General features: G+C 44.4%; 1 protein-coding gene across 2 annotated transcripts in view; it reads left to right on the top strand.

Annotated features, from left to right (window-relative positions):
- CLCN4 (chloride voltage-gated channel 4) overlaps positions 1–20,154 on the top strand; it is an 80,559-nt gene that overhangs the window by 25,864 nt on the left and 34,541 nt on the right. For both annotated transcript variants that reach the window (XM_010352866.2, XM_030934159.1), the window contains exons 3-6: positions 1,768–1,922; positions 4,228–4,327; positions 11,658–11,845; positions 14,704–14,826. In XM_010352866.2, the coding sequence (XP_010351168.1) occupies positions 1,779–1,922; positions 4,228–4,327; positions 11,658–11,845; positions 14,704–14,826 (555 nt within the window). In that variant the 5' untranslated portion in view covers positions 1,768–1,778. The remainder of the gene's footprint in view (positions 1–1,767; positions 1,923–4,227; positions 4,328–11,657; positions 11,846–14,703; positions 14,827–20,154) is intronic.

Here is a 20,154-nt window from a genome sequence, read left to right on the forward strand (position 1 = left end):
CAAACCTCAAACTTTTAAAGTTTTAAAGCAGCCGAGTTGCACTGATGATCAATAAATCAATCACTGTGACCACTTTATTGCTTGTAAGGTGATTACCCTACTTTGCCCATAGTGACTCTTCAATTTGATTAAAATGCAGTTTCATTGGGTCGTGGTTGAGTCCTCCAGATATATAAATACATGAGAGAAGCCTGTACTCAAATGTTTTTATAACCACCCTTCAAATGTTTAACCATCTATTCCAGCACTTTTGTGGTCCTCATCCTATAATTCAAATTTCCATGCTCTTTGCCAAAGTAATTCTTATTTAGTGCATATTCCAACCTCTTGTCTCTGTAAGAGTGTATTCTTTTCTCTGCTAACTGGTGGTGAGCCTTGGTCCCACTGCAAAGCATTTTCTGCAGCTGAAATGAGCTCCTGTGCAATCTATAGATCAGGCTCTGATGGTGGGAGAATATGGGAGATGATGTTGGTTCACTCGCGATTGTTTTCCAGGTGAGGGGAGCTGGAATAGTGGGAGTGGAATTATTATCTTGGACAGGAAAGGAAGACACATTCACCTGTGCTACTGCCCTGGCCGCAGGAGCCCTTTTGACTGCATTTTAAGACATTAAAAATGAGCATCTGTCCTGGAGCTTCCTGCCCAGGGCAGTGTGCCACCAGCTTCTCATGGCTCTTGGCTCGTGGCAGGTTGTCCCACCTCCCTTGTCCAGCTCCAGGGTGGCCCCACTCACACAGAGGGCTTCTGCCATCTGCAGATTGCCTGGGCTCCCACCAGCTCATTAAAGTCTTGCCAGCATTTTCACTGTGCCATTGGAGTACATTTTGAATATCCATGATGACATTCACATAGGCTGCCTGCCTGAGTGGTCCACTTTGTCTCCCATGGGAACCAATTCTTGGTTTGATTACCATTATTTTCATTTAAACCCTATTTGCCCCTCCAGCCCTGTCATATGGACACCTTGCTTTTGCAGAATGTGAGGTTTTTCTAGGAATGTATATAATTGAACCTCATTTGCAGATTCCATATTTGCAAATTTGCCTACTGGCTAAAATGTATGTGTAGCCCCCAGATCAATACTCATGGAGCTTTCGAGGTTGTTCATAGATATGTGTGTGTGTAGAGCGACAAAAAGTGTCAGCAGTGCCCGTTCCTCGCTGAGGTCTGAGAGGGCGATGCTCTGCCTTACTGCTTCCACTCACCTCCTGTCAACAAGGGTCCTTTTCGTGTTCCATTTAGTGCCATGTTTTTCACAGTTTTGTGCTTTTTTTGTTGGTAATTTTGCTGTTTAAAATGGCCCTGCAATGCAGTGCTGGGAAGCTGTCTGGTGTTCCTGAGCGTAAGAGGGCTGTGACATGTTTTATGGAGAAGCCTCATTCAGGCATGAGTGATAATGTTGCTGGCTGTGAGGTCAATGTTAATAACTCAACAATATCTATTAAATAGAGTGTCTTTAAACAGAGTACATAAACAAGGTACAGCTTGATTGTTTGATGAAAATGTGACCAAAGATTTTGCAGGAACCTAACCCTGTATTATCTTGGGAACAGTAGTAGTATTCAGTAATTCAGTGTTTGAGGTGACATTATGGAGCATAACCTCCACAAATGATGAGAATTGACTGTGTATATATTTCATTACAGCACAGATGCCTGTGCTGAAATAATTTTTCTTATATAAGAAAATAGGGTAGATGGACTATTCTTCTGTCATGTCCGTGGCATGTCCTGCTCACATCTTTAATGACTGGTTTTCTTGCCCAGGTGTAATTAGCATGGTCAATGCGGGAGTGATGAGTGGCTCTGGAAACCTGATGGATTTCCTCGATGAGCCGTTCCCTGACGTGGGGACATATGAGGACTTCCACACCATCGACTGGCTACGGGAAAAGTCACGGGACACCGACAGACACAGGAAGGTAAGTGGCATTCTGAAAGGACACAGTGCAAATGGCTAAGCCATGCTTTCATTCAAAAGTTACTGAGCTGCGGCTTAGGTCCACGTATGTGTCATGTGCTGGGTTGGGGTCTAAAGAGGAAAAGAGCCAGTGGGAGGAGCAAATATATTGGCAGATCATTGTACTAGCAGGAGCTTTGGGCAGGACGATGTGTCATATGGAGGGAATGTGGTGTGGAGGAGAGGGAGGGGACTTTGCAGGTGCCATTTCTGGACTCTGTTTCTCATCCATGAGGATGGAAGCAATTATGCCTGAAGAGGAAATGAGATTATGTGTATATGAAAGCACATATGACAGTGCCTGGTGTCTACTTGGCAATCAGTATATATTTTAATGAACCACAATGGTTATCTGTCAAGTGCTGTGGGATCATTTAGGTTCGGTTAGGGAAGGGTTTTTCAGCAAGGGTAACATTTCAGTTCGGTCTTGGATGACAGATTTTGCTAGGCAGAGAAAGGGCAAGAATTCTCAACATCAGGAATGCCCCCCTTTTTTAAGTCACAGAGGCATGAAAGAATGTGGTGTATCTGGGCAATTCAGGGAGCTCCGAGGATCTGGTTGAGTATTCCTGCAGGGGGAGGGATAGGGATGAGTGTGGAAATGGAGGCAGCAGGGCCATGTGGGGGAACGGCCATGCTGGCGGTGGAGGGGAGTTTGTATTTCATGCTGAAAGCCACAGAAGACAATAAAGATACGCTGCAAAGGGAGAAACAGGAAGCTTGGAAATGAGTTCAGGAGACTGAAGGCAGTGATGTGCAGGTGGAGAGAGGGGGTCAGGATTGAGAGGTATTCTGAGGCGCCACGGACAGGATTCAGGGGAGGTACTGGGTCCAGGAGGGGAGTGGGGTCACAGAACACCAGGCTGTGGCCTGAAGAGGATGATGCCTTTGAGGCCTAGAGGAAGCAAGGGGGGACTGGCAGACTGCTGGGGAGGCCACTGAGTTCTGTGTAGATGCGTTGGTTTGAGCTGTGCTGCGGACGGGTGATCGCAGGTGGCGAGAACTCTGTGGTTCAGGGGTGAAGGAAGGGCTAGGGGGAGAACGAGGTCCCTGTGTGCAAGTGGAGGCTGAAGCTTTAGAAGCAGCCACAGTGGCCTGGGTGTGCAGAGAGAAAAGGGAGGAGGCGGTGCCCAGAGTTACCAGGTCCAGGGGAGGCAGATGGAGAGCCCGTGACAAGAGGGGAGCCCGCCAAGAGCAGTCTCCTGTGAATGGAGAGGGTGTTGTGTAGGGGCCTGCTCACAAGGTCACCCTCTGTGGAGAGTCAGGTAGGAGGCAAGCCAGCGGCATGGGGGCTGGCGGTGAGGGGAGAGCTGTTTCAGATGAGGGTGAGGAGTGACATGGACAGTGTGACCTCACGAGGGCTGGCACGAAAGGAGGAGGGGAATGTGTAGGGAGCCAGGCTCAGTCATGAAGATGTTGCAGCCTGTTGGCTCTAGAGTGCAAGAATGTGAGGTCGAGGCAGCCTTCCCTTTAGAGCACAACTCAGCAGACTGTGGCCCATGGGCCAAAGCCAGCTGGCACCTCGTTTTGTAAATAAAGTTTTATTGGAACTCAGCAATGCCCATCCATTTCTGTATTTTTATGGCTCCTTTTGTGCTATAGTGGCAGGGTTGAGGAGTTGCAACGGAGACCATTTGGCCCACAAAGCCCAAAATATTTACTCTCTTGTCCTTTACAGAAAACATTTGCCCACCATTGCTCTAAAAGGCTGTGAGGGAATGATGATCTCAGAGGAGCATATGATTCTGTTAGCACAGGGAGGTGTGTATAGCTATGTTCATCTGCTATGGCAAACGTGATCTATACCAGCTAATTCTAAGTTCATGCTGATAAAATTTAACCTTGAAAACAAAAGGAGGAGATGAACCCTGTGTTGAAGAGGCTTTTTAATGAAACTTAGCAATGTAAGTTAAGATAGTAACGCATATTCAGAATGGAGACACCGAACCAACGTCCCCCTTCAGCATGGCTTTTAAATTATCAAAGATCAAATCACATTTAGTATGTTTTTTAATTAAGGGAATTCTTTGCGTGTGTGCTCAAATTCTTTGGAGACTATTGTGGCATCTTTATAGCTCTATGAACTAGAAAGCTCATCTTACCATTGCGGCATGTAACTGAAAGAATCACGTCAGTGGGAATTTAGCTGCTTGATGCCATTCATTTTATTTTCTTAATTACCCTGTTTCCTGAGGAAATAGTTTCAAGGAAAAAAGCATGAATTTGAAAATGCATTCAGATCAGCTACTGTATCTGCTTTGTTCTAGATCACCAGCAAGAGCAAGGAGTCCATATGGGAGTTCATCAAGAGTCTGCTGGATGCCTGGTCAGGATGGGTGGTGATGCTGCTCATTGGCCTGCTGGCGGGTACGTGGATGGGCATATGGCACTCCCGTGGGAAGCTGCAGAGGCCGAAACCTCAAAACACGAACCCTCTGGGAGATTTGGAATATGGCATGTGTTGCTTTTACCCCCGTGGGAGGGATGTATTACTTGAAATATCTAAGGGCAAAATGCATGACTGTATATTTAACCTAAAATCCATCATCAATAAGGCATGCCCAAGGCATGAGCTCAGGTACAGGCATCTGGAGAGCTGTGATGATAGAGCTGGTGGCCTTTCCACACAGAGCACAGTTTTCTTACTATACCGGATTTGACTGAAAACACACATTTTTTTGGAAACGGTCTTGTTCCGTTTCCCAGGCTGGAGGGCAGTGGCATGATGCCAGTTCACTGCAGCCTCCGCCTCCCAGGGTTGAGCGATCCTCCCACCTCAGCCTCCTGAGTAGCCAGGACCACAGGCATACGCCACCATGCTCAGCTAATTTTTGTTATTTTTTCATAGAGATGGGGTCTCACTATGTTGCTCAGGCTGGTCTCAAACTCCTGGGCTCAAGTCATCCTCCTGCCTCAGCCAAAGTGTTGGGATTACAGGTGTGAGCCACTGAGCCCAGCCAAGCACGCATTTTATATTTGGTTGTTCTTGATTATGTAGATGGCAACAAAATCAGGGACTGTATTATCTTCAATAACAAAACGTCATAGGAGATTGCCTTTTGCTACTACTGGTAGGCTCTGGGATGAACTGGAAACATCCTGCACCAGTCAGCACCACGCTAGACACCCACGGGAGCTGAGGCAGGCCCGGGGGCCTCCATCAACCTGACCCTCGGGGACTCTGCATCTTTCCTTTTTAGAATCCCAACACCATGTTTGTGAGCAGTAGATGTTTCCAGAGTAAATGGATGTTATCTGAAGGGGAAACTCATCTTTTTAATATCAAATGCACCAGCCCTTCCTGGAAATTGTTTCCTAAAACTTATGTCCTTTTAGGAGATTGTGAAGGTTAATGTCTAAAAATAAAATATTTGGCACGATGAAGAGGTTTCCTTAATAAAAATGCCCTGCATATAACAACATAATAGTTATGGTTAGAGAACAGATCAGGGAATTGACTATAACACAGGCAGAATATACGTAGTAAGTGGTCTAAGAAGGACAGAACACGAATGGGGCACAGATAAGCTTTGTGATTCCACGGGCTTTCAGTTTCCAGGTGATCTTGGTTTATTCCATAGATCATCGTAGGAGGGGCTTGGTTTCCAGGGAAGGGCTCTACCTTCCTCACCTGCCTCAACATCCCATAAAGAGCTAAGAGGAATGCTTGGAGGGGGAGCCCTTTCCTACTAGTCACAGATGCTGTCTGTCCATTTCTCCAAGCCTGTCCTTCCTTTCCCAGTGGCATTTCCCATCATGTACTGGCAGCAGCCAGGGCAGGAAATTAGACTTCATTGTCACAAGGTATTGGACGACCAATTTTGCCTGACTGCTTCTGTGAAAGCCTTTGAAGGTGGGCCAGGTGGGAGTTTGCTATGAATTTTGATGTCCTTATTTAGAGTAGATTGATAAAACCTTATAGTGTGTCATTTTTCTTGGCTCGTAGGAAGGAGAAATAAATAGGGTAAATGCAGAAACTCAGAATAGGAATAAATGTTCTGATCATGGCACAGCTTAGATTTATTGACTGACCTAGGAGCCCAATTGGGCTGACTTTAATCTGATTTTGAGCAGCTGGCTTTATTATCCACTTGATTTCCATCAGCTCTTTCACGAGGGGGAATTAAAAACAGTATGCTGCTGCACGGGCTTCACTTCAACAGTATCTCTGGAGAGGACCTCTGGCTTGAATACAGCCTGCCCCTCCCCTCTGTGATTGCAACGTGCAGCCAGGGGTGAGCACTGCTGGCCCAAGGAGAGCCCGTGGGCACATCAGCCAGGGAATACATGGGAGGGTGAGAATGGGGTGATGCTGAAAATGAAGGGGCTACAGGGTTCTTTTGATTTGGATGCACTTTGAAGGGACAGCCAGAGAGCCATGTCCCACTGACTTCCCCCTTCCTCGCTGGACTAACAGTGGAGAGGACCCGGGGTCTCACTGCCTGGCTGGCTGCCCCCTCACTGGCTACTGTCTTCAGACTCCCCTCATGGGTAGGCCCGCGGCGTCTCCGCAGATACTTATCAGAAGTTACCGCTAGGTGTCACTGTTGGACCACGAAAGAAAGCTGAGGCCTGCTGAAGCGCAGTCGGCACCAGAATCAGCAAGGAAGATTCGGTGTGCAGTTAGGGGGTTGTGAATGAATGAATAATGATGAAACTTGGGGTGATCATCGCGTTTGCTCCTGGATATCTGCACAGGACCCTTCCATCTTCTTCACCACCTTCTTCAAATACTGCACGATGTCACTTATATGTGGAGTTTAAGTTTCAGTTAGACTGGAGGAATAAGCTTTAGTGAGCTGTCACATTGCATGGTGACCACAGTTAATAATCATGTATTGTATATTTCAAAATTGCTGAAAGAGTAGACTTTCATAATCTCACCACAAAAATAAACTGGGGAGGTGATTTGGTTGGTGCGAAGGTAATTGTGGTTTTTGTCATTAAAATAACGGCATGATCGAATCTTTAATTAGCTCGATCAAGTCTTTCTATAATGTATACATAGATCAAAACATGACATTGATATACACAATTATTATGTGTCAGTTTTAAAAAGTTAAAAAATCAAGATAATGAGCCCTCTGCCTTTGTTTTATGGAGAAACAAAGAACTATGGATAGTTCTAAATTTGACATTACCGGACCCTTTGGAAAGACCTCATGAAATACTAAATATTATGGTTCTTGCGTGCTGTTGCTAGGGGGCAGTGTTTACTTAGCTGACTCTGCAAACTAGCATTAAGCGGAACCAAGCTTTGCATCCAGGATTTCATGATCTGGAGAAAATACTTTGAGCATGTAGGATTTCTTTTCATTGGGTTTCAGTTTCCAACTTTAAATCAGGAAATAGTTTTCACAATTCCACAAGGTATATGTACTTCAAAACATCATGTTGCACACGATTAAAACATAAAATGTTATGTGTCCATTTTAAAATGAAAGAATAAATCAGGAAATAGCTAATGATATCTCTAACTTAATGAGACTAATTATATATATTTTAATATTTGGAATCAAGTATTTCATTATTGAATTGCATGTTTAAAAATTTCAAACCTGTCTGATATTTAAAATTTAAAAAACAATAAAATTACATCCCTCCCTCTCTAAGCCTCACCCCCCTCACCTGCTGTATGAGTGTATATATGTGTGTATGTAAAGCTTTATTGAAATATAACTCACATACCGTACAATTCACCCATTTAAAGTATACAATTCAGTGGTTTTTAATGTATCACAGAGTTGTACAACCATCACCATGGTCGATTTTAGAATAATTTTATCATCCCCAAAAGAACAATTCTACCCTTTGGCTATCAAGTGCCTGCTCCCCAAACATCCTCCTTCCAGCCCTAGGTCCACTGTTAACCTGCTTTCTTTCTCTATGGATTTGCCTATTCTGGGCATTTCATATAAATGGAATCATACAATATATGGTCTTTGTGATTAACTTCTTCCACTCAGCATAATATGTTCAAAGTTTGTCCATGTTGTAGCATGTGTCTGTACTGTATTCCTTTTCAGTGCCAAGTACCATTCCATTGTATGGATAGATCACATGTTGTTAATCCACTTATCCATTGATGGATATTTGAGTTGTTTCTACTCTGCGGCTATTTTGAATAATGCTGCTATGAACATTTTTATACAAGTGTTTGTGTGCATGGATGTTTTCATTTCTCTTGGATATATGCCTAGGAATAGAATTGGTTTGTCAAATGGTAACTCTGTGTTTAACTTTTTGAGGAACCGTGAGACTGTTTTCTGAGGCATTGTACCTTTGTAGTGCACTATATTTTCTCCCTAGTAGTACTTATCACCTTTTTGGTTTTTTTGAGACATGGTCTGGTTCTGGCGCGATCATGGTTCGTTACAGACCGGGCTTGAGCAGTCCACCTGCCTCAGACTCCTGAGTAGCTGGGACTATAGGTGCGTGCCACCATATCTGGTTAATTTTTGTGGTTTTTTTTTTTTTTTTTTTGTAGAGATAGGATCTTGTCATGCTGTTCAGGCTGGTCCTGAACTCCTGGCCTCAAATGATTTGTCCACCTTGTCCTTCCAAAGTGCTGGGACTACTGGCATAAGCTACTGCACCTGGCCCTTATACCTTTTAACAGAGCCTTTAATATACTTATTTTGTCCAGTGTCCTGTCCCAGGTACATTTCCACAAAGGCAGGGACTTGGGTTTACTCTTTTCACTGCCGTATTCCCAAGATATGGACAAGTAACTGGCATGTAGTAGGTACATGTTCAATAACTATCCCTTGAATGAATGAATGGACCTGAGTTTTCTGATCTTTCCATTCATTTATTTATTGCAATCTTTTATTTAACATGGATATATAGTGCCAACTATGCACCTGACATGGCTATAACAACGGACAAGACAGATAGGGTCCTTGACCACTTAGAGTGGACACAGGGTCTGGATGCCAGGCATGACCCCCACTGTGGTATGAAAACCAGACAATGAAACCTTTTTAACCCACCACTTATAGACTAGTGGAAGTACACACACACACGCGCATGCACACATGCACACACACAGAGAAATAGGAAGAGAGCTAATTGTGATATCAGCATGTGAGAGGTGTGGTGATGAGGAAGGACAGGCAGCCACAGGAATGCCAGGGAAGTACACCTAACCCAGACTTAGGAAGTCAGGAAAGACTTCCCAAAGGAGGTGATATAAATGCTGGAATCTGGATGGTAAGTAGGAGTCTGACGGGAGGGTAGGGCAGTGCTTGCTGAGATGGTGCAGAGAGGAGAATGCGGCACATTCCAGGAACATGGAGTGGGCGGGGTGTGGGGAGTTAGTGAGGGAAAGAGATGAAGCTGGAGAGATCTGAGGGGCCAGCTGTCAGGGTGGGTGACCTGTTGAGGATTTGGGTGTTCTCCCAAGAATAATGGGTAACCATGGCAGGGCTTTCCATAGGGGAGTGGCATGGGTCAGTCTGGCATTTGGAAAGCCTGTTGACCACAGTGTGGATAAGCCATGAATGGGGCAGGACTGAGGCCAGAGACCAGAGAGGAGGCTCCTGCAGCAGAGGAGTCCAGCCAGCAATGACTTCAACACGGTGATCTGAAAGACAGCCGGAGTGGGGATGGGGGTAAGTGCAGTGATTCAAGAGAGATTTCAGAGGTGGAGTTGTTGGGATATGGGGATTGCCTGGAAGGGGGTTGCTTTCCCAGTTTTCTAGTTTGCACAGTAGTGTGCCTGGATGGTGGGTTCCTCTCCCAGCTGGGACAAAGCTGAGGCTGGGAGGAGGATGCTTCAGTTCAGTGTTGGATGGCAGTGGGTTGAAGTGGAGATACCTAGTAGACTCAAGAAGGCAAATAGACTTGTGTTCTTTAACAATGCCCATTCATTGGCTTTGACTGCCTAGGGCTCTGCTACAAAGATTTGGAAAGGTAAGTCCGCAAGTGCGTGTCACGATTAGTGATGTCTGTCGTGGGTGTGTCAAAAGAATTGTGAAGGGGAATCCAATAGAATGTGCTATTATTGATTGGTGATGTTTGCCGTGGGCATTGGAAGCTGACGGCTGGGCTATGTAGTGATTGGCTCCGTAATAGGCAGTGGGCTCTATGTGCTTGGAAAAGCATAGCTTGAGATGTATATTTTTACCTAATGGTAAATAGAAGGATGTGAATAAGGTTGCCAGGGTTGAGAGCATAGTGTAAAAAGAGAAAAGGGTTTAGGGTGAAGCTTTGAGGAAATGGCCTTTTAGAAGTTGGGTGGAGGAGTCAGAAAGATCCTAGGAGGCAGAACAAACCAGAGAGCGAGGAGGAAAGCAGGAGAGCATGATGTGGAAGCCAAGGGAAGAGGTGTTTCTAGAAGGGTGGAGTGGTCAGCAGAGTCAGATGATGCTGAGAGCTCTGGAACTGGGATCAGCAAACTTTTTCTGCAAGAGGCCAGAGAGCCAATATTTTCAGGTTTGTGGCCCATGTGGTTTCTGTCTCAGCTCTTCAGTTCTGCCACTGTAGCATGAAGGCAGCCACAGAGTGCATGTAATTGAATGGTATGGCTGTGCTCCAATAAAACTTTATTTACAAAAACAGGCTGTGGTCCAGATTTGGCCTGTGGGCTGTAGTTTGTGGATCCTGTTCTAGAGGAATGAGCTAAGGCCATTGCCTTAGCTGCCTGCATGGGAATCTCCTAATAGATTGAGGGGATGGACTGGGCCAAGGGAAAGAAAGAGATTGGATGGTGACTAGAGGGGAAAGTGGAACCAGGGAGGGTTTTTTTTTTTTTTAATGTTTAAATGCTGATGGCAAGGAGAGGAAGAGGTTGAAGATACAGGAGAAAGAAAGGGGGAATGGGAAGAATGAGGCCCCAAGGAGGAAGGAGATGTAGAGCTGAGGTGGGCGGCATCTGATGCAACACCAGAAGAGAAGGGAGGGGTGAGCGCTGATGCCAGGTGTGGATGCTTTTGGTGAGGATGTGGATGCAGAACCAATCCTGTATTAACGATGCAGTGAAAAGGCTGAAAAATGAAGATGCTTGAAAGCATTCTCTGCCTTTGTGAGAGATGAGAATGCGTTATTCTGGAAAGAGACCCAAGGCCGCCTTTTGTTATCCATTCAACTGCACGTTCCGTTTTCTCCCATTTCTATTGTCTTTTAAAGTAGTTATTTAGTTTTATAGACCCTTAATTCTTTATAATTTAAATAATGTGGAGAGTTTTCATAAACAGGATTTTCCCGAGTTTGGTTCTCATTTGGTGGCAAAACCTTACTCATTCATGATGTGAGGCCGTCGTAGTTGTTATGAGTCCATTTTGTCTGAATTATCATGTTTCCCTGAGAAATATTAATGTGTGTGATTCTAGGATCCTGCCCCAGAAGCCACTGAGGGAGTTCTGTCTTTTACGGTATAAATACCCAACGTCAAAAACTTGGAAAGGGAAGAATTGCAGAAGTTGCTTGTCTCCCTCTCCTACCCAATTTAAGCTACTGAGCCCTTTGTTTTTCTCATTGGGCTTGTGCTGCCTTGCCCATACCATAAATGTTCAAGTGCTGCAAGGTTAATGAAAGAAGCTTCCTATGTAAGTGACAGCCCCATTGCAAGTTTATTGCCTGCTCTGGAATCTCGACCATCATTGCTGATGTGCCCCTGCCTGGCTGCCGTGTTGCACCTGGTCTCATTCTTGTTGCATCATGGGGCGATTCCTCTTTGTGGCTCGTGTTCTTCCAGGCACCTTGGCTGGGGTCATCGATCTCGCCGTGGACTGGATGACGGACCTGAAGGAGGGGGTCTGCCTGTCTGCTTTCTGGTATAGCCATGAGCAGTGTTGCTGGACTTCTAACGAGACCACTTTTGAGGACAGAGACAAATGTCCCCTGTGGCAGAAATGGTCGGAGCTGCTGGTGAATCAGTCAGAGGTGGGTATTTGGGCAGGGTCCTGGCTGGGGACCCCTGCCATTCCACACGTGCTTGGGAATGCTGCTGGGAGATTTGTGAATGTCTGTGATTTCACCTTCAGGTGCCTGCTCTGAAGTTCGTGGCTTAACACTAGGATGACTGGCTTTTTCTAGCTCTAATGCTACCACTCAAACTTCACTTGTAAAACCCTTCCCCACTGTTTCATGTGCACAATGCATATATATATATATATATGCATTATATATTAAAGTATATATACTTTAAGCCTCATATTTGGCTTTATTTTGTTATATTTGGCTTATTTTTTCTTACCGAAAGTGGTTTGCTGATCATGCTGAAGAAATAAGGTTGACTTTTATATCTTCTAATTGAGAAGAGCGTAGCTTTTTAAGTTATCCTTTAAAAAAAACAGCTTTAGTGAGAAATTCACAGTTCATATTGTTCACCCATTTAAAGTGTATGATTTAATGCTTGTAGTATATTCAGATTTGCAGCCATTACCACAATCTAATTTTAGAACATTTTCGTCATCCTTTCCAAAACTCTGTCTCCATTAGCAGTCAGTCCCATGTCCCCCAACCTGCCAGCTCTGAGCACCCACTAATCTACCTTTTGTCTCTCTAGATTTGCCTCTTCTGGACGTTTCATGTAAATGAAATCGTACAATGTGTGGACTTTGTGTCTGGCTTCTTCCACCTAGCATCATGTTTCCAGGTTTCTTCCTATTGTAGCATGAACCATTACTTCATTCTTTTTTTATGGCCGAATAATATTCTGTTGTATGAATGGACCACATTTTATTTATCCATTTGTTGGTTGCTTTTGCTTTTTGGCTATGATGAGTGATGTTGCTATGAACATTTCTGTACAGGTTTTTGTGAAGACTTATGTTTCATTTCTCTCGAGTACATATTTGAGAGTGGAGTTGCTGGGTCAGATGGTTACTCTATGTTTAACCTTTGGAGCAGCTGCCAGACTGTTTTCCAAAGTGGCTGTACCATTTTACATTCCCACCAGCAGTGTATGAGACTTCCAATTTGTCCACCTTCCTGTCAGCACTTGCTATTATGTTTTTGATTATAGCCATCCTAGTGGTTATGAAGTGGCATCTCATTGTGCTTTCAGTCATCTTCTATTGCATTTTATGACCACATTATAAAGGATGTTCTGGGCCTTCTGTAAAGAGAATGCCCTAGGCACAGGAGATAATAGTGGTGAACCACAGACCCATAGCATTTAGTGCTTCGGATCTTTATTAAAATCTTAGTTCAGGAAAGAGTTAACTTCTAACCCATTTCAATGGTTACCACCATGACTATGGGTTATTGAAGGATCAGAAAGCCATGTGAGGGGGAACCAGGTTGCCAAGCTTCACATTAGGGGTAATGTGAGGATCTCTCAAGCTAGAACTAATCTTGCAAGATACATGTAATCTATTTATGGATCTCCTCCCTTCCCCACCTTTTTTTTTTTTTTTTTTGCCTGACTGACTTACCACAGCTGAAGACATTTGGAATGCACTTTGCCATTTTTACGAAACCTCTTTCTCAGTGGAATTGAAAATTAATTCCTTCAAATCTCGGAAGTAGACAGGGATCTTGAAATCTCACACGTTCTCAGTGCTCTTCATTACTTCCAAAAAGAAATTCTCTACTTGGGTTGATGGGAGCGGGCAGACAGAATTGGCTGTGCGCCATATTTTTATTCTTCTCTCCTACTTGCAATGTGTGTTTTGGGGAAATATGGCCATCCATCTTTTCAACTGTTTTTAAGATTTATACTTTGATTCGAAGAATTACCTTTAGTAAGAGTGAGAGTTATTTTTAGCCTCCAAAAAAATATATATTTAAGTGGGTGAAAGGTATTTCTTAGTCCGATTTCTCACCGCATAGGGTGTGAATAGATGTGCTTGTAAAGGCCAGAGTGGTCTCCTGGAACATGTTTTTGCATTTAATAGGCACACATGTGGCTGTCCATGGCCTGACTTGTAGGTGACCTCTCTTTCCTGCCCCCCTTACTTAAGTAATCCAGATGGTGGCACAAAGCTGAGGCCTAGAGAGTGTGGTCTGTACCTAGCAGACCAGGCCCTTCATGCATAGGACCCCAGACTGTGTGTTTGGTTCAGAAAACTTTCTCCATACATCAGATAATTTGGAATAAATTGTTCAATGAATTATTCTGAAAGTGATCATGTTTTTCTTCTCTGATAGTGCCTGTCAAATGTTGGTGTGCATAGAACCTTCCGGAGGGCTTGTTAAAACACATTTATCTGGGCCCCAGCCGGCTGGTGTCTGGTTCAGCAGTTCTGGGGTGAGGCCTGAGAGTCTGCATGTCTCATAAGCTGCTGATGTGGCTGGACCACGGACCCCACCTTGAGTAGCAGTATTCTAAAATACAGGCCTGACCCGTATTCATTGGCAGTGCGGGTGCTTGCTGTGGTTGGGTGTGGCCTTAATGAAAGCTAAGAGAGACCAAGCCACCACAGACAAGAAAAAACTAATCTGCCAGGGTCTCGGAGGCAGGATTTTCCGCATCACACCTTTGATTAACTCTATGCAAGTGGTGATTAAAACTAAGCATCATCCACAGTTTCCATTACTGCTAAGCCTTCCCCCTGTAGAAGGCGCGTGTAAACAGCTCCCGGAGAAACACCTGCTGCTCTGTTTGTGTGTGCTGACTGTAGCAATAGCAACAGCTGATAAACCTACGCTGGCCTTTTGGTTTATACAGGATGGGGACCAAACCTGCCCAATCCCGTCAAAGCTCTTTTTGTGAAGACAGATGAGGAGGGGTTGGGTCTGTTGCTCAGGTCAGCTGTGGCTAATGTTTCCTTTTTTGTTTTGTGTCTGTTGTCTAGGGTGCCAGTGCTTACATTCTGAATTACTTAATGTACATCCTATGGGCGCTGCTGTTTGCATTTTTGGCTGTCTCCCTGGTGCGTGTATTTGCACCATATGCCTGTGGCTCTGGCATACCAGAGGTGAGTCCTGGCTGAATTTTTTTTGTACCAATAATACGAATAGCAAATTCTTCTGTAGCACTGTCGTGCCAAGCACAGTTCCAAGCATTTTACTTCTACTAACTCATTATGCTTCACAATAAGACTATGAGATAAGTACTATTATTCTGCATTTGATAGTTGACGAAACTAAAGCAGAGAAGTTAAGTAACTCGCCCCAGGTAACCAAGCTGGTAAGCTGTGAGTTGAACCCAGTGTTGTGACTTTAGGATTTATACACTATCTTCAAGATTTCTGTGCTATTTCTTCTCAGATGATAAAAGCCTTGTCTTTGTAAACCAGGCATAACTCTTAAAGCCTGTGGAATCAGAGTTCATTAACCACACACATAAACGTGCTGTACTAACTCATCAGTGCGTCTGTGATGTAATGTAAGAGACAATAGTGGAGGTTTGTTGCTGTGAAAGTTCACTGATGATGAAACCTCTCTTGCCACATTTTGCTCTTCTGGTGGCAAGCTAATAGCAATCTTTTAAAAACCTGAGTGCCGCCTTAGTACATGCACTGTGAACGTACCCCCGTGAATTTAGAGTTTTTATAAATAGTTTTCAGCGCTTTCATGTAACCAAAGTATGAGGAAAGTGACCTCACTGATTAAGGGGAGTGCCTGAGACCAAACTTGAAACCTATGAGGACCTAATGGGCAGAATCATGATAATTGAGCTGATTACCGAAAAGCCCAGATGGTGGAAATTTTAGCCAGAAGTAATTTTATTTTATTTTATTTTATTTATTTATTTATTTTTTTGAGACGCAGTCTCGCTCTGTCGCCCAGGCTGGAGTGCAGTTGCCAGACCTCAGCTCACTGCAAGCTCCGCCTCCCGGGTTTACGCCATTCTCCTGCCTCAGTCTCCCGAGTAGCTGGGACTACAGGCGCCCGCCACCTCGCCCGGCTAGTTTTTTGTATTTTTTAGTAGAGACGGGGTTTCACCGTGTTAGCCAGGATGGTCTCGATCTCCTGACCTCATGGATCCGCCCGTCTCGGCCTCCCAAAGTGCTGGGATTACAGGCTTGAGCCACCACGCCCGGCTTTTTTTTTTTTTTTTTTTTTTTTCAGAAGTAATTTTAAAAGTTCTGGTATTATCGCTCTAATCCATGCAGTTCAGTTCTCCTTCGGGTTGATGCCTTAGCAATGCCCACAGGCAATGGGCTCGAGAGTTTGAAGATGTAGTTGTGGGCTGAGTATGGCAGTAAATCCATACCCTTTGGGAGGACCCTCCAGCCCTGACAGTGGTCCAGGCAGTTTGCAGAAGGAGCTGAAGTCCTGAAAAGACAGTCAGAGGCAAAATTCAACATGGTCTTGTTTCAGGAAAGATAGAAAAAAAGAAGTCTTAATATGTCATGCTGAATTTTTGATGGTTGATGTTAACATACTGCTTCAGGAACCTGAAAAATAAGCTGTGTTACCATCCTATTTTCTCAGCGCAGCTAGTTCTGCTATAATGTGACATACACATTCCTAAAAATCTCCATGCCATGCAAAACCACACAACACAAACCACAGGGCTTTCTGGGGAACATGAATTAGGGGCACAATACACAAAACTTCATCACTGACACGTATGACAAAAAGAGGAACCTAGTAAAAACAGGAGCCCAGTTGTATACATTAAGTGGCTAAGAAATATGTAAATACCACAATAAATATGTCACTTCCTGCAAAGAACTTGAAGTTTGCTTGTGGAAGTGGGTGTCAGAAGGGCTGCGAATTATGCGTTGCTGTGAAAGGCATAAGGAAGGTTATCTATCTGAAGTTGTAGGGGAAGTTGAGACAGCAGGCATAGATGGGCATGGCACCCTGGCATATGTGTGAACTGGTAGATGTTTGACTCGTGTATTTTGTGTTTTCCTACATGACTGGGTGCAATTTTCTGCATTTATCTAGTATTTCTCCTGGAGGAAATGTGCATAAATAGACATAAAATTTGCACTATGATCAAATTCCTCCCTAACATGAGTGGCATTGGAACAAATTTGCGTTTTCTTTTTCCTTTCCTTTACTTTTCTTTTTCCTTTTTTTTTCTTTTTTTTTTGAGACAAAGTCTCATTCTATTGCCCAGGCTAGAGTGCAGTGGCACAGTCTCGGCTCAGTGCAACCTCCGTTTCCCAGGTTCGAGTGATTCTCATGCCTCAGCCCCCCCAAGTAACTGGGGTTGCAGATGTGTACCACCATGCCTGGCTAATTTTTTTTTTTTTTTGTCTTTTTTTAAGTGGAGATGGGGTTTCACCATGTTGGCCTAGCCTCATGTGATCCATCCACCTCGGCCTCCTAAAGTGTTGGGATTACAGGCATGAGCCGCCACTCCTGGCCTTCTTTATTGTTTTATTATTTTCTTATATAGAGGCGAGGTCTCACTCTATTGCCCAGGTTGATCTCAAATTCCTGGGCCTAAGTGATCCTCCCGCCTCAGCCTCCTGTGGAGCTGGGACTGCAGGTGTGTGCCCCCATGCCCAACTAATTTTTGTATTTTTTGTAGGGCTTTGCCATGTTGCCCAGGCTGGTCTTGAAATCCTGGGCTCAAGCAATCCTCCTGCCTTGGCCTCCCAAAGTGCTAGGATTACAGTCGTGAGCCACAGTGCTTGAGGCAAATTTGCATTTTCCAACCAAGTGTCATAATAGAGTTGACTGTATTTTATTTGATGTCTAAAGCATCTCTTGCTCAACAGTAGCCATTGTTGACTCAAGCATTTTGCAAATAAGGAGATGGCCAATGGAGAATTGGTGGAAAATAGAAGCAGTAAGAGGCATGCTGGGTAGTCCCATCTCTCCCTTCCAAGAACTGTAGATGTGTGGCTCAGCTGGTGTCCTTATAGACAGGGAGTTCGAACATGAGTTCTATCTTTGAAGGGCTGGCTGGACTTTGTCATCGTCTAAATTGGGCATTTTATTGGTGATAGCTGAACTCAGAAGGAGTAAAATACTGAGTTGAGGATTTTTTTTTCTTTCTTTCTTTCTTTCTTTCTTTTTTTTTTTTTGACAAGGTCTCACTCTGTTGCCCAGGCTGGAGTGCAGTGGTGTGATCACAGCTCACTGCAGCTTTGAACTCCCAGGTTCAGGCAGCCCTCCTGCCTCAGCCTTCCGAGTAGCTGAGACTATAGGTGTGCATCATCATACCTGGCTAATTTTTGTACTTTTTATAAAGGTGGGGTTTCGCCATGTTGCCCAGACTGGTCTCAAACTCCTGGGCTTAAGTGATCTGCCTTCCTTGGCCTCCCAAAGTGCTGGGATTACAGGCGTGAGCCACTGTACCTAGCCCAGCATTTGTTTCTTACATGACAATAGTACCAGCGATACATAGACACGGATGAAATTAAAAAATGTGATGTTAAGTGAAAAAGCAAGTTTTACAAGGATAAAGTAGGATTGATAGAATGTCTATAAACAGCTAAAATGAAAAAACGTACGTTCTAAAACTAGAGAGAAAGGGGAGAAATGGTAGGAAGTGGTGAGGGGAAGGAGGAAGGTTCCACTGGGGAGGCAAACACGAGGTAGCCACTCTTGTTTCTTAAACTTGGTAGTGGGCACATGGGTACTCGTTTTATTAATATTCTTTTAACTCTATATAAGTGTGTGATGGATTCATTTCTCTATTTCCTAAATAGTTCATAAAAATCTTTTAAAGAACTTTCAGGAACCAAATGGAGGTATGACTCAGCAGTAGCAAAGTCTTCCCTGTTACTGTAGTAGAGCTGGAAATTCTTAACCTAAGGATGGAGTATTTTTCCCAGTTCTCGAGGAGAGGGGCAGAGTAAAAAGTAAATGTAAATAAATAATTCATGGGTAAAAAGAATCTCCTGCCAGTCAACACCCAACTAAATATGGAAACTGACTTCAGTTGAGACATGAAGCTGTTCTTCATTCATTCTAGCAAAGATAATTGACTGAGCTATTTGGAAAATATGTTTATCATTGTCTGAGGTGATCTGCTATAAGCTGCTATATGGCACGCTGTGTAAGAATGAACTTTGAATGTGATGCACTTATGTACATTTAAAAAATTGCTTATCCTCTCTAGCATAGCATTTGCTTCCAAAACATTTTGATTACTTAGAGTGAAAAATTCTTTTGGAAACATTTTTTAAAATGCAAATTTAGGCCAGGTGTGGGGGCTCATGCCTGTAATCCCAGCTACTTGGGAGGCTGAGGTGGGAGGATTGCTTGGGGCCAGGAGTTCGAGGCTGCAGTAAACTATGATTGCACCACTGCACTCCAGCCCGGACAACAGAACAATACCTTGTTTCTAAAAAAGAAAAAAAGGAGGCCGGGCGCGGTGGCTCAAGCCTGTAATCCCAGCACTTTGGGAGGCCGAGACGGGCGGATCACGAGGTCAGGAGATCAAGACCATCCTGGCTAACCCGGTGAAACCCCGTCTCTACTAAAAATACAAAAAACTAGCCGGGCGAGGTGGCGGGCGCCTGTAGTCCCAGCTACTCGGGAGGCTGAGGCAGGAGAATGGCGTGAACCCGGGAGGCGGAGCTTGCAGTGAGCTGAGATCCAGCCACTGCACTCCAGCCCGGGCAGCAGAGCAAGACTCCGTCTCAAAAAAAAAAAAAAAAAAAAGAGCAAATTTACAGAAGGGCTTTTATTTTCCTATGTAATAAATGCTCTCCATAGAAGTTCTATAAAGCACATTTAAATGTGAATACTTGCCTGTAATTCCAGCACTTTGAGAGGCCAAGGTGGGAAGATTGCTTGAGCCTAGGAGTTCAAGACCAGCCTGGGCAATGTAGTGAGACCTCATCTCTACAAAAGTAAAAATAAGCGGCGGGGTGCGGTGGCTCACACCTGTAATCCCAGCACTTTGGGAGGCTGAGGTGGGAGGATCACTTGAGGCCAGAAGTTTGAGACCAGCCTGGGCAACATGGCAAAACCCCTTCTCTACTAAAAGTACAAAAATTAGCCGGCGTGGTGGCACGTGCCTGTAATCCCAGCTACTCGGGAGGTTGAGGCATGAGAATCGCTTGAACCTGGGAGGTGGAGGTTGCAGTGAGCTGAGATCACACCACTGCACTCCAGTCTGGGTGACAGAGCAAGAGTCTGTCTCAAAAAAAAAAAAAAAAAAAAAAAAAAAAAAAAAACCGGTTTGGTGGTGCACACCTGTAGTCCCAGCTACTCTGGGGACTGAGTTGAGATGATTACTTGAGCCCAGGAAATTGAGACTACAGTGAGCTGTGATTGTGCCACTGTACTCCAGCCTGGGTGATAGAGCCAGACCCTGCCTCAAAAACAAAAAAAAAAAGTGAATCCTCAGCTTTTGTTGCACGTGGGACTTGAGAGAGAACTGGGTA

The sequence above is a fragment of the Rhinopithecus roxellana genome, chromosome 7 (assembly GCF_007565055.1).
Source record: "Rhinopithecus roxellana isolate Shanxi Qingling chromosome 7, ASM756505v1, whole genome shotgun sequence".
NCBI lineage: Eukaryota > Metazoa > Chordata > Mammalia > Primates > Cercopithecidae > Rhinopithecus > Rhinopithecus roxellana.